Source organism: Saccoglossus kowalevskii, chromosome 14, assembly GCF_978046115.1.
Source record: "Saccoglossus kowalevskii chromosome 14, keSacKowa6.1, whole genome shotgun sequence".
NCBI classification, from domain to species: domain Eukaryota; kingdom Metazoa; phylum Hemichordata; class Enteropneusta; family Harrimaniidae; genus Saccoglossus; species Saccoglossus kowalevskii.
In genome coordinates, this window is record NC_140654.1 from 8,931,731 (window position 1) to 8,945,467 (window position 13,737).

Consider the following 13,737-nt stretch of genomic DNA (forward strand, 5'->3'; position numbering starts at 1 on the left):
GTTAAAAAAACAAAAAAACTATTTATTTATTTTTTCATCATTTATTTTAATTTATATATCAGCATTTTCTTAAATTTAACTTTTTTGATTTGCTGAACAAAAACTGTCACTGCTCTTTGTACTAATTGCTGTGTTGTCTTTCCGTCTCCTGTTATAATTGGATAAATCCAGTAAATATCTTATACAATGGTGACTTCAGACTTTAAATAAAATAATCTGATATCAGCAGCACATGGACTTGGGATGTGTTTAAAACTTAACTGTATAATTGGAGTTCTAGCCGCATTGCATAATCTGTTAGTTATTTGGCAACTTTAACCTCAAAATATTTAGCCTATAACATTTTTTGCATCAACAAATTTATAGGCAATATAGGTAATAGTTTTTATTGAGAACACATTTGTACGATTAACTTTTTTATCTTTTGTTCTGAAATAAAATGTTTAAAAATATATGCATGAGCGTGTGTGTGAATTCTGGACAACATGGTGACCCCCCCCCCCCCCATTCATGATATCAAAAACAGGGAGCCCCTCCATTCACACAATCAAAAACAGGGTACCCCCCACTGATCCACACACCGCCCAGGCCGAAGTAACTGACCAATCCCTTACAACTAAAAAGGAGTGATACTGAAAACCACTTTTGTTTGATTTGCAACATGGAAACATTCCTATGCTCATTGCTGTCATCGTTTTTGACCTAATTACTTTCAATGCTCCTGGAGCTAAAACTTGAACTTGATTCATAGTTAATCTTTAACACTTGATGGTACATAAAACATGAATGTCATGTCCAAATTGATCTATGTATATGTATTTCTTTGTTACACAGAGAAATTTGAACAGTGCCTTGTTCACTTTGATGACTTCTGTAAGAATCCTGTTTTACTATCTGATCCTAATCTGGTGCTACGACTTGGTGGTAAATATTACAATTGGCAAACAGCTGGTCCTTTAATTATGTCAATATTGGTATTCCAGAAACCATTACCTGAGGTAAGTTATAATCTAGACATTATACATCTTTTCCTTCCAAGCATACACCATGGGAATGTCGAAATCAAAAAAGTTTAGAACAGAATCAGCGAATTTCTTTGTGTGGAGTCCGATCAAACCCTGGTGGCAGCCTTGTTTGTTTTTATTATAAGAAGACGCTTACGCGTTTATCATTGCATATTTGGAATTCGCATTTCCTTATATGGTAGGGAAATATCTCGTAGAATACCACAAAATTACGGCATGCTCTAACCCTATGGCGTCACTGTGACAGATGTATAATAATATGTATTATTAAATTATGGAGTCTTGTAATATCTGTCGGTGTCAGTTGTGTCTATAATCTTATATGACATTTGTTCTATTTATGAAAGATTTATTAGTGGGTTATCATAGATGAGACTGTATGTATTTCATCTGTTGCCATGGAGACGATAACTTCCATTATACTACAGTTCAAGTAGTGTGTGGGATGATATCTCGTGTACACCTGTTTGATGTCTTCGCTCACAGCCACCTTGATGTAACATAACTGATGCAGACATCGATTACTGTAAAATACTTTATTTTAGCTGAAATTAATTTTCACTGATAAGACTTTATGGGTGTTTTGTATGGATTAAAACATATTTTCACTTATTTTTGCGAGTTGAATGTAAAATGTGGGAAAAAATGTATATTTGCTGGATTTTATTTTCACTGAATCATTCCTTCAGTGAAAATAGCAAATATTGCAAGCGAAAATAAAGTATTCTACAGTATTTGATAAATCGGGCACAAAACTATTGTGTTTTAGAATGAGGAGTGCAAGAGTCGTTTATCTTTAAGTTACCTTAAGCAACTCATTTAGCTTATAGTGAAACTTGCCTTAAATGAATATGCAATGAGCTTTGAGGAAATGTATTAGTTTTCTGTAATGCACATTTAATCTGAGAGTTCCAGACAAAAATAGAAATGGATATTAAATTGTGTCAGGTTTTCTCCTGATATAACAAAGTTAACCTTGTCTGACTGATTAGTGTCAAAAGCTACCTGTCAACTGAACTTGTTTATTTTGGTATTCACAGGAATCTGTTGAGAAGATTTCTAAAGAGAGTTCAAAGAAAGAAGGTCGAAGATTAACTTCCTGGTTTTCTTGGAGACGATCTAATAAAGATATGGATGAGAAAGGCATAGATAAAGCACTGAGTGATACAAGTCAACCCATTACACCCCCACCATCACCTAAAAAGCAGTCAAGGTATATACAGCAATGTCGGCCTCTCATTGCATAGGCAGTTTGTGGTGTAGCAATCACTAGTATCATAGCTACAGTCCCACGATTTGAATCTAATCTTGGGATGGATGGATACCCAAAACTTTCATTAGTCATTAGAATTCAGAAGTGCAAAAATGAGCTATAATTTATGTGTGTGACCTTTAAAGTTTAGTGTATTATATATAGATTCGTCCACATAATATTTAGTATGATTACAGTTTTTTGGCTTGCCTGTAATGAAGTGAAGTAGTGGCAAAAATTATGTTCTGTTTCATCGCCTTCGTCCAGTGTCATAAACTTTGTGCGTGTAATAACTTCGATAATATTCAGTAAATTTTAATCAGATCTTCCAGAAATTGGATTTTTGGTGATTTTTTTTTCATTAAAGAGTATATATAGTCTATTGGAAAACTTCATAGTGTAGTGGTTAAGATCTTTGCTTTGCAAGACCAAGATTTCAAATACCTTGCTTTGCTTGAGGAATTTATGATTTTCAAGTATATATTTTTTGTCCTTTTCAGCATTTACTTTTTCAATATTAATAGATAGCATGGCGCACATTAACTTTGTGTTCAATAACTTCAGTGTTTTCAATGAATTCAATATCAAACATCTACTGAAGCTGTTTTACATTGGACAGCGGTGGTATTGGAGCTAAATCATTCAGCAAGATAGGGATGTCAGGAGTTTCGTTAAGAGCCGGCCATATGGCCGGCTACAAGCCTCAATCTGTCATCTACTTTTTGATCTCTTCACCTCTCCTGACCACCTACGTTGGTCTCGCTGCAGTGCTTTGCACTGCCGAGAGCCTTTTTTATTTTTATTTTTTGGCCTGTTGTTACAGGACGAAGGCATGCTATTAAATGCATTTGTGAAACCCCTGGATGTGCAGTCATGATTTCTAGCAATTTAATCAATCTAATCAGGTTGATTGGTGAAGCCATGTGTAGTTTAACTATTTTTTCTTCTTCTCTTATCGTGAATGTAGGAGAAAGAATGACAGTTCATCCAGTGAGGATGATGTACCTCGACGAATGAAGAAGTCAATGTCATCTCACAATATTAGTGGTGAATCTGAACACCAGATCTCTAAAGAAATGTACAGAAAATCAATCAGACTTTCTACTGAACAGATTGTAAGTCAACTTCTATTCCTTGTTCAGTCTACACTTATGACAATTAAATTTAGGCAGTAAACAGGTCTTGTCTGTGTGATTCTTGAAGAAATCTGGAAATCTATCATTGAAATATTTTAAATGTAAAATATCAACCATGAAATACAAAGCTAGATTAATGCTAATTACTTTTTGTGTGTGTATATTTAGGCAAGCTTGAATTTAAAGCCAGGAGCAAATGAAGTTGTCTATTCTGTAACAACACAGTATCAGGGTACAAGTCGATGCAAGTCCACTATCTATTTATGGAAACATGATGATAAAGTTATTATATCTGACATTGATGGCACTATTACTAAGTAAGTATCAATAACAAATTTGAATGCGACTTAAAAAAACAAAAGAAATTACTCTGACCTAGATTGGGGGCAGTGCTCACTTACCATTGAATTATATGGTTATACTTTGAAATGGTTATGTTTTTAAATGGCCTTTGATAAAAAAAAATAATAAAGAAAAGACTTATTTATTAAAACACATATGATATGATACAATGTATTGTTTTCTTCACAAACCAGTGAATTTAAAATTCGGTATGTCCCTGCAACTTCAAATATGTTAAAATTACAAGTTAGTGAATATTCCTTCTACACAGTGTGGAGCCAGATTGTTTGAGGTCACTGGTTTACATGCCTTCCTTCCTCTCTTCCTTAACTCCATAAACACTACTGTCTGTTTCATCCAGTTAACTACATATACACTGCAGTATCTTCACTGATTACAATTATCTTTTATTTAATAGATCTGATGTTTTTGGTCAAATTTTACCGGTGTTTGGCAAGGATTGGACTCAGTCAGGTGTTGCTAATTTATACACTTGTATTCAGAAGAATGGCTATCAATTCCTGTATTTGTCAGCAAGAGCAATTGGTCAGTCATCGATTACAAAGGGATATTTGAAAAGTGTGAAACAAGAGAAACTGGAGTTGCCTGATGGTCCGTTACTACTGTCGCCAACATCACTTATAACAGCTTTTCACAGGTAAGTGGCCGCCATCTTGACTTATTTTGGTTGATGTGCTACAAAGATGATAAGTCTTTATTTTCATTCACTTGGATTTTGGTTATTTATGAAAAGCAAAAATAAGTATCATTCATATTTTAATGATTCAGCATACACTGAAGGCAATTTCTTGTTTATGAAATCTTCTACTGCAGATGCACTTCTAATTGAGTAAATACGGTGACTGCATGTGTTCAAGTATGTTTACTGTAAACTCTTATATACTGTAAAATACTTTATTTTAGCTGGAATTAATTTTCGCTGAATGGACTTTTGGGGTGTTTTGAATGGAATTTATTTTCACTGATTTTTGATGAGTTGCATGTAAAATATAGGGAAAAAGGTATATTCGCTGGATTTTATTTTCACTGACTTATTCTTTCAGCGAAAATGGTGAAAATAAAGTATTTTACAGTACCATACTGTTGTCGGCAGAGTCGTGTGGAGTCCGCAACAAGACCAAAATGTAATCAATTTACAATCAGCTAGACATATTATATTTACCAATCATATAAGATCATATGAATACAACATCATACAGTCTTCTTTAGATTTCTGTAAAGTACTTTTTATTATGATAATTTCACAAGAGACAAACATTGCGAGTGAGGTCGAATCATAAAATTTTGAGCGGTCAACTTTTCACTGGGGTCCATGTTGTTTATACAAAACTTGAATGTGTTAATGCACAAATTCTTTATAACCGATAATATTCAAATCCTTTCCCAATTTACATCATCAAATAAATTTACAGTATATATTAAAAGTGATGAATTTTTTCCAGTGCTGTATCTGTTGGTGTGACCAGAAAACTATTTCAATACCATTAACATAATTATATTCAAATTTTTTTCTAGGGAGGTTATAGAGAAGAAACCTGAGGAGTTTAAAATCAGCTGTCTGCGAGACATACAAGCATTATTTCCAAGTAAAAATCCATTCTGCGCCGGATTTGGAAACAAAATAAATGTAAGAAGAAGTTATTTTCAATCTCATTATTACTGAATGCTTTGAAGGCTAGTTACTGTAAATACTATGTTAATCTGCGATAGTAAAAATAATTGCTTTTTTAAGTGCATGAAAAGAATCTTTTTGATCGATTCAGTTGTGAGTATTAATAGTAATTTGTTTTGTTTTTTAAAAAGCATGATAAAAATGTTTGTGCAGTAACCTTTAGTTTGAAATAAATGAAAGAAATAACTCTCAGTAACTTGATGACAAATGTGTGCGGCTTCACTCAGATTACCAGTAATGCGCATGGCATTGTGTCAACAATTCAACAGATAAGGTAATTTTTTGTTTCATTATAGGATGTGTGGGCATACCGTGCTGTCGGTGTACCAATCTCAAGAATATTCACTATTAACCCAAAAGGTGAATTGAAATATGAATTAACACAGTTCTTCCAGTCAACGTAAGTACCTAATAAGTATTTCTAGTTGCAAGTGTCAAAATAAATCAATCGTCAGCAAATTTATATTCATAGAAGTGATGTCTAGTGAGGGAGGGTTTGATTTCATAAGGACTGGATCATAGCTATGATAAAATAACCATTTAACATTCAAGGCATTGCTCTTGTCTGTATATGATTCATTGTATTACGTTTTTGCTCATATTTAACTTTGTATAATAAATGAGAACCGTAGCATTGAATTTTTCATGAGGCAAGGTTCAACTAGTTGCATTCACACACAAGTTCTTAACATGGGCTAAGAGGTAAAATAACATGCGTAAATGCTTAGCATGGGCTGAGAAGAGGCAAGTACAGGTTATATGTGATCCGTTTTTTAAGACCTCGTCCAGATCTATAGTATGGGCTAATGAAGTGCGTGCAAATGTCCAGCCCGAGCTAAGCACTCAAAACACCATTGTATTTAATGTCCATTTGGAAGATTTACTATTATATTCATAGCTAATCATTTTGCTATGCCATTTCCGATATGAAAATCAATGCAAGCGCATCTTGGGATATTGTTCTCAAGAAAGAAATAAACTGATGATGATACTCTACTACTACTTCCTGTTATTCTGCAATCTGCACATTCTGAATTTGCTTTGGCTTAGTTTTATAAGTGTAGAATTAACACGTATACCTTCCTAATTACTGTACTGAGTAACAGGACTGGAGATTTGTGTGTTCTTAAGTTTGGGCGTTCCTTAGCTACCAGCTATTTCTGTGTGTGAACGTAATTGGGTCTAGCCAATATGGAAACATATGAGATTAGCTTAAATTTTAGTGCATATTTAGTGTAGCCTGAAGAAGACAGTTATAAGCAGTATGCTGTCTTTTGTTCTCTTTGTCTGACAATTGGTTAATCTTGTCTTATCCAACAGGTATGATAAACTGAGTGATTTGTCGGATCATCTGTTTCCTCCATTGCACCGCCAGGCATCGTTTGAGTTTGACGCACCTGGAGAATTCAGTAGCTTTACATACTGGCGACATCCACTGTGTGAATTAGATAATAATACAGTCTTGGAGGAAGAAGAAAAACCAATGAAAGCTTCTAAGAAGTAAAACTTAGTTAGTATTCAGTGTAATAGTCTTAAATTCTCACTATTAATTGTCAGTAGCTGATTAAATAGTTGAAAAAATATGTGAAACAAAATGCATTTTCTGAATGTGTTTGACTTCTCTGAAACATCTTTTAATTCAATGTGAACTATTGATCTAAAGTGGAACACCTACCGGGTACTTCAAAAGTAGAAAGTATCACGTTTTTACAAGTCGATTTATAATCTAACATGTTGGTATAGGACATGTCTGTATTAAAATTTATTAAAGTTTATTTTCTCAAAAAGCAGCCATTGTTCTATTTAATTGATGACCATGCCATCCAACCAAGTTGACTTTAAAATAGCTTTCAAAAAGTAAAAAAACAAAGGCTTTATCAAATATATATATTTTCATGTCAACAAACAGTTTTTTTCAGAGTGGTTATTCTGTTGGACATCCAGGTATTTTTTTTTTATTTTGACTCCTTTCATTTGTTGCTAGTGACACAGGTGTAGATGATTTGAAATATTACATCTCCAAGCTGTTATTATAGACCATACAATTTTATCATAAATATTGCAAGCAAACGGTACTTTCCATATGAAGTGTATAAAGTTAGTTAGTGGGTATAAATAATATAACATGTGTGACGTTTCTTATTATCTGAACATTTGGGTGAACGTAAAAACTATAACTTTATTCCTTATCTCTTTTAAGCCAGGCACCTTCTGGTATTCCATTTTAGACTCTGTTTAAATCTTCCCTCAAATAAACATAGTGTTCCATACATGAAATTAGTGTACGTTTTCCAGAAAAAGTATGATAATATACCTCTATGTAAATTGCAAGAGTTCCTGATATTGAATTTAACAGTTAGGTGCATTTTATATTAAACTAGATAGACATCCACCATGTTTTACTGTTCTTCTATTAGTGATTGACTAGCAGATATTAAGAAATTACATAATTACTGCGTGTATAACTACACAAGACAATGATCTGTTAAAGGTAAATAAATAAATAAATAATAATAATATTTTTATACATAATGATAGTGATACAATGCATTATATGTATAGTGATACAATGTAAAAGTACAGTATAAGTGGGGGGGGGGGGAAGGGTATGCTAAGGATATCCTAACCTAAGTTTTGTAAGTAAAAGCTTATTCGAAATGTTTCATAGCTTGAATTTTTAGGAAGCTAAATTATTAGTGAAAAAAGCTGTGAAAAACATCACCTGCAGGAAGTTGCATTGACCTTATTTTAAGTCCCTCAAATTGTTAGTGAAAACTGTGTATAAACCAACATGTCTGATAGCATCTGTCTGATGGGGATTACACACCCGTATATAAGAAATTAAATGGTACTGAATTTAAATTGAAGAATTTGACACATGACAGAGTAAATATGTAAACATATTTTATTGCTAATGTTGCAGAATTTGAGCAGTACTAATTTGATTTCCCAAAACATTGAAAAAGTACTTTGAGAATCTTATATACCCCAATCTGTTATTGGACTGTTTAACAGTCGTCTCAAATTTGTGTCATTTGGATAATTTCTGTGAAATTAGGATTACAAAATACACAAGCTCTCAGGATGTTTTATTTATTTTTATTTTATTTTAAACCCACTCCACTTCAGACTAACTTGCCAAACTGGGATTGTTTCAAGAAAAATTGTGTAAATATTATTTTATTATATTATATTTCAAGAATTTGTTTTATTGTTCTACTTTTTCAGATAATAGTACTAAATTTTATTTTCATCATTAATAGATAATAGACTAAATTTGAATTGATTTATGATGCCATTTGCAACATGTAAGATTATGTTCATTGTGTGCGCTCTTCCCTTCCGAGCTTATTTTTTTTTCTTTGTAATAGTAACATTATGACTATGATAACATGTTTCTGTACCGGTATGAATGATTTGATAAGGGATTGGTCAGTTACTTCGGCCTGGGGGGGGGGGGGGTCCGCAGATTCCATTTTGCCAGCTGTAAATCTCAGTTGACCCACCCCCTATCAAATAAAAAAAAAAGTGGGTGACCCCCCCAACATATATTTTAAAACTTAAAACCCTTAAATGCCCTTATAAGATAGGAAAAGAGGATTTGAATCTAGGCGGTTTGAACTCTTTGAAAACTAATTCGGATTTAAAATATCTTTCATATCTTATAGACCAGGAAAGCTTTACACCCGAAGCACAATCTGTGCTTATGAAAACAAAGGAAACTTTGATTTTTGCTTAAATTTGTGTTGGATTTTGGTATTTTACAGAGCAAAATATGCATATTTAAAAGACAAAAAAACTATTTATTTATTTTTTCATCATTTATTTTAATTTATATATCAGCATTTTCACAAAGTTAACTTTTTTGATTTGCTGAACAAAAACTGTCACTTCTCTTTGTACTAATTGCTGTGTTGTCTTTCCGTCTCCTGTTATAATTGGATAAATCCAGTAAATATCTTATACAATGGTGACTTCAGACTTTAAATGAAATAATCTGATATCAGCAGCACATGGACTTGGGATATGTTTAAAACTTAACTGTATAATTGGGGTTCTAGCTGCATTGCATAATCTGTTAGTTATTTGGCAACTTTAACCTCCAAATATTTAGCCTATAACATTTAACATATAACAAATTTATAGGCAATATAGGTAATAGTTATTATTGAGAACACATTTGTACGATTAACTTTTTTATCGTTTGTTCTGAAATAACATTTTAAAAAATATATGCATGAGCGCATGTGTGAATTGTGGAAAACATGGTGACCCCCCTATTCATGATATCAAAAACAGGGTGACCCCCCCTATTCGCACAATCAAAAACTGGGTAACCCCCCTACTGATCCACCGACCCCCCCCCCCTAGGCCGAAGTAACTGACCAATCTCCAACTGAAATGAGAAATCATAACAGATTGTGTATATTTACTAATTTACTTTACAATTTAAAATAAGTTCTTCAAATATTTGATGTCCGAATTGTTTTGTATTTACAGAGATGAGAAATACTTCGTAGTTTATGCTGCAACATACAGTGCTTTTTACTTGGGCTCAATTCACGGTGCTTTTGTGGGGTTTCTTTGTCACTGAATATCTTTTATATTATAATTCTGATATTGTTTATTTATGTACATGTTATTTTGGCTTGGTGCAGTATATGATGTTATTCTGACAGTGTATCATTTTTATTTCAATAAAAAGTATTATACTACATGTATATTGATTTTTACTGCTTGCTTTACTATTTACTGACATCATTCAAGTAAATCAGTGCTCTTCACAAGAATCTTAGCGAGTGCCAGTACTGTGATACTTTTGAACAATGATAAAACATGGTACATTTTGTATACACATGGTAGTTTAAGGCAATAAAACAATGTATCTGCAATGTATCTGGAACAACATTTTGAAAAAATAAAAAAAGGGGACTTGTAATTTCACCTAGGTGTGTCCGTCAGCACCTGCATCTCAAACATGCCTGGGCCAATTTCATTTGTACTTTACACGCATATGCATTTGTTTTGTGATCGAATTAAAAAGTTGACAAATGGTGGCAATTTTAGTGCTAAAAATTCATCAAAATCTAGCATTTCTAGCAATCTTAAACTGGGTCTTGGTCCTGCATGGACGTATTTCATTTAAACTTTGCCTGTCCATTAAACACAATATTTGATTCAAAATGCTTGACTGATTGCCATTTTTACCTTGCCCGTACAATCAAAGATGGAAGGGAAAGGTATATTAAGGGAAACAATTTTGTCCGGCGTTGTCGTCGTCATCGTCGTTGTTGTTGTCGTCGTCGTTAATAATATTTGTTCTTGTGTGCACAATAACTTTACTAATTCTATTCTATTCTATTCTTCATCAAACTTGGTCACCTTATTCATCAGTATAAAGTCTTCCCTGAGTTTGAACAACAGATGTCCTGTATGAAAATATTATGCACAAATTGAGAAAATCTGATAACATATTTTGACTGTTTCTACTTGACTGATCACTGGTGATACACATTCAAGGGTCACTAATCTCAGTGGAAATGTACCTTGTAATCTTGTAATAATATCCTTGGTAATGTATCTCCCAAATCCCATGGGAATACTATACTGGGTTTCAAAACCAACTCGTGGAGAGATTTGATACACATTTGCAAACCTACCAATAAAATCTTTACAGTAAATCAATATAAGCACTCCTATGAACTGTGTGCCAAACTTATATCAAGATCTGAACCTAATAGAAAATCTGTTTAGCTCAAAGTTATCAAATCAAAAACAATATAAAAAAAATACATAAAAAGCAAAACGTTGCATCTACATTTTGAAAAGAAAATTTTACTAAAATATATGTATTCTGTATTTGACAAACAGTTCATTTGACAGCTATTAGAACAGAATGATAGAGCTTTTGTAATACTAATTTAAAAACGCACTTCAAAAACAAAGATTGCAGTGTTTGAAGATGTAGATTCTCCGAAGGCCACAGTACTGTTGACTTCTCTCTCCACTGGACACCAACTATTTCAGTTGATTTGCATACAAAGCATAGCTTGCAACATAATAGCTATTCAAAGAGGGCGTTTTTTTTACTTTTCATATAATACAGCAGTCACACAATAAATATAATAAGGCAGTTCAGTGAATCACTAATTATTGACAGGCACCTGTGCAAAATACTTGGTATAACATTGGTGTTTATATAGCTTTGTTGTCTACTACCCTAAGGTGTGAATTGAGTGGAGGATTATAACTAAGGTTACATGAAAGGTATATCTACAGATGCATGTGTGTTGTACATCCAAGTTTTCTAATGTCTGTGCTTAAAACCAGACACAGTTTAATATAACATGACATATATTCGCGTAATGTACACAAACTTACTACGCTGTACCTTCGATGTGTTCCTCTGTACCCTGGCGTTATTTAAGCATATGATAAATGGTAGTTTTGAATGTAATAACAGAGAACTCTTAATTCAAATATCATCATGTATGAACTAGATTTGTATGGGGTGAGATCAATGGCAAAATTATTATTTGCCTTATTTGGGTGTTTTCTTCTGTAAATTATCCTTAAGTTGACATTTTTATATTGTCTTTGCATCAGGTTGGCATTGGCTTAACATTTTTATATTGTCTTTGCATTAGGTTGGCATTGGCTTAATATTTTTATATTGTCTTTGTATTAGGTTGGCATTGGCTTAATATTTTTATATTGTCTTTGTATTAGGTTGGCATTGGCTTGATATTTTTATATTGTCTTTGTATTAGGTTGGCATTGGCTTAACATTTTTATATTGTCTTTGTATTAGGTTGGCATTGGCTTAATATTTTTATATTGTCTTTGCATTAGGTTGGCATTGGCTTAATATTTTTATATTGTCTTTGCATTAGGTTGGCATTGGCTTAATATTTTTATATTGTCTTTGCATTAGGTTGGCATTGGCTTAATATTTTTATATTGTCTTTGTATTAGGTTGGCAATGGCTTAATATTTTTATATTGTCTTTGCATTAGGTTGGCATTGGCTTAATATTTTTATATTGTCTTTGCATTAGGTTGGCATTGGCTTAATATTTTTATATTGTCTTTGTATTAGGTTGGCATTGGCTTAACATTTTTATATTTTCTTTGTATTAGGTTGGCATTGTCTTGACATTTTTATATTGTCTTTGTATTAGGTTGGCATTGTCTTGACATTTTTATATTGTCTTTGCATTAGGTTGGCATTGGCTTAACATTTTTATATTGTCTTTGCATTAGGTTGGCATTGGCTTAACATTTTTATATTGTCTTTGTATTAGGTTGGCATTGGCTTAACATTTTTATATTGTTGTTGCATTAGGTTGGCTTTGTCTTGACATTTTTATATTGTCTTTGTATTAGATTACCGGTAGCATTGTCTTGACATTTTTATATTGTCATTACATTAGGTTGGCATTGTCTTGACATTTTTATATTGTTTTTGAATTAGGTTGGTATTGTCTTGACATTTTTATATTGTCTTTGCATTAGGTTGGCATTGGCTTAATATTTTTATATTGTCTTTGCATTAGGTTGGCATTGGCTTAACATTTTTATATTGTCTTTGTATTAGGTTGGCATTGGCTTAACATTTTTATATTGTCTTTGCATTAGGTTGGCATTGGCTGAACATTTTTATATTGTCTTTGTATTAGGTTGGCATTGGCTTAACATTTTTATATTTTCTTTGTATTAGGTTGGCATTGGCTTAATATTTTTATATTGTCTTTGCATTAGGTTGGCATTGGCTTAACATTTTTATATTGTCTTTGTATTAGGTTGGCATTGGCTTAACATTTTTATATTTTCTTTGTATTAGGTTGGCATTGGCTTAATATTTTTATATTGTCTTTGCATTAGGTTGGCATTGGCTTAACAGTTTTATATTTTCTTTGTATTAGGTTGGCATTGGCTTAACATTTTTATATTGTCTTTGTATTAGGTTGGCATTGGCTTAATATTTTTATATTGTCTTTGTATTAGGTTGGCATTGTCTTGACATTTTTATATTGTCTTTGCATTAGGTTAGCATTGGCTTAACATTTTTATATTTTCTTTGTATTAGGTTGGCATTGGCTTGACATTTCAATATTGTCTTTGTATTAGGTTGGCATTGGCTTGACATTTCAATATTGTCTTTGTATTAGTTTGGCATTGGCTTGACATTTTTCTATTGTCTTTGTATTAGGTTGGCATTGTCTTGATATTTTTATATTGTCGTTGTATTAGGTTGACATTGGCTTAACATTTCAATATTGTCTTTGTA

General features: G+C 32.5%; 1 protein-coding gene across 2 annotated transcripts in view; it reads left to right on the top strand.

Annotated features, from left to right (window-relative positions):
- The window catches only part of LOC100369049 (phosphatidate phosphatase LPIN2-like), a 33,983-nt gene extending 23,814 nt beyond the window's left edge, over positions 1-10,169 (top strand). The window contains exons 9-17 of one of the 2 annotated variants that reach the window (XM_085507857.1): positions 835-998; positions 2,066-2,238; positions 3,245-3,392; positions 3,582-3,730; positions 4,174-4,413; positions 4,820-4,900; positions 5,292-5,403; positions 5,745-5,848; positions 6,769-10,169. In XM_085507857.1, the coding sequence (XP_085363983.1) occupies positions 835-998; positions 2,066-2,238; positions 3,245-3,392; positions 3,582-3,730; positions 4,174-4,413; positions 4,820-4,900; positions 5,292-5,403; positions 5,745-5,848; positions 6,769-6,952 (1,355 nt within the window). In that variant the 3' untranslated portion in view covers positions 6,953-10,169. The remainder of the gene's footprint in view (positions 1-834; positions 999-2,065; positions 2,239-3,244; positions 3,393-3,581; positions 3,731-4,173; positions 4,414-4,819; positions 4,901-5,291; positions 5,404-5,744; positions 5,849-6,768) is intronic. The other variant, XM_085507858.1, reaches the window with a different exon arrangement.
- The last annotated feature ends 3,568 nt before the right edge of the window (positions 10,170-13,737 follow it).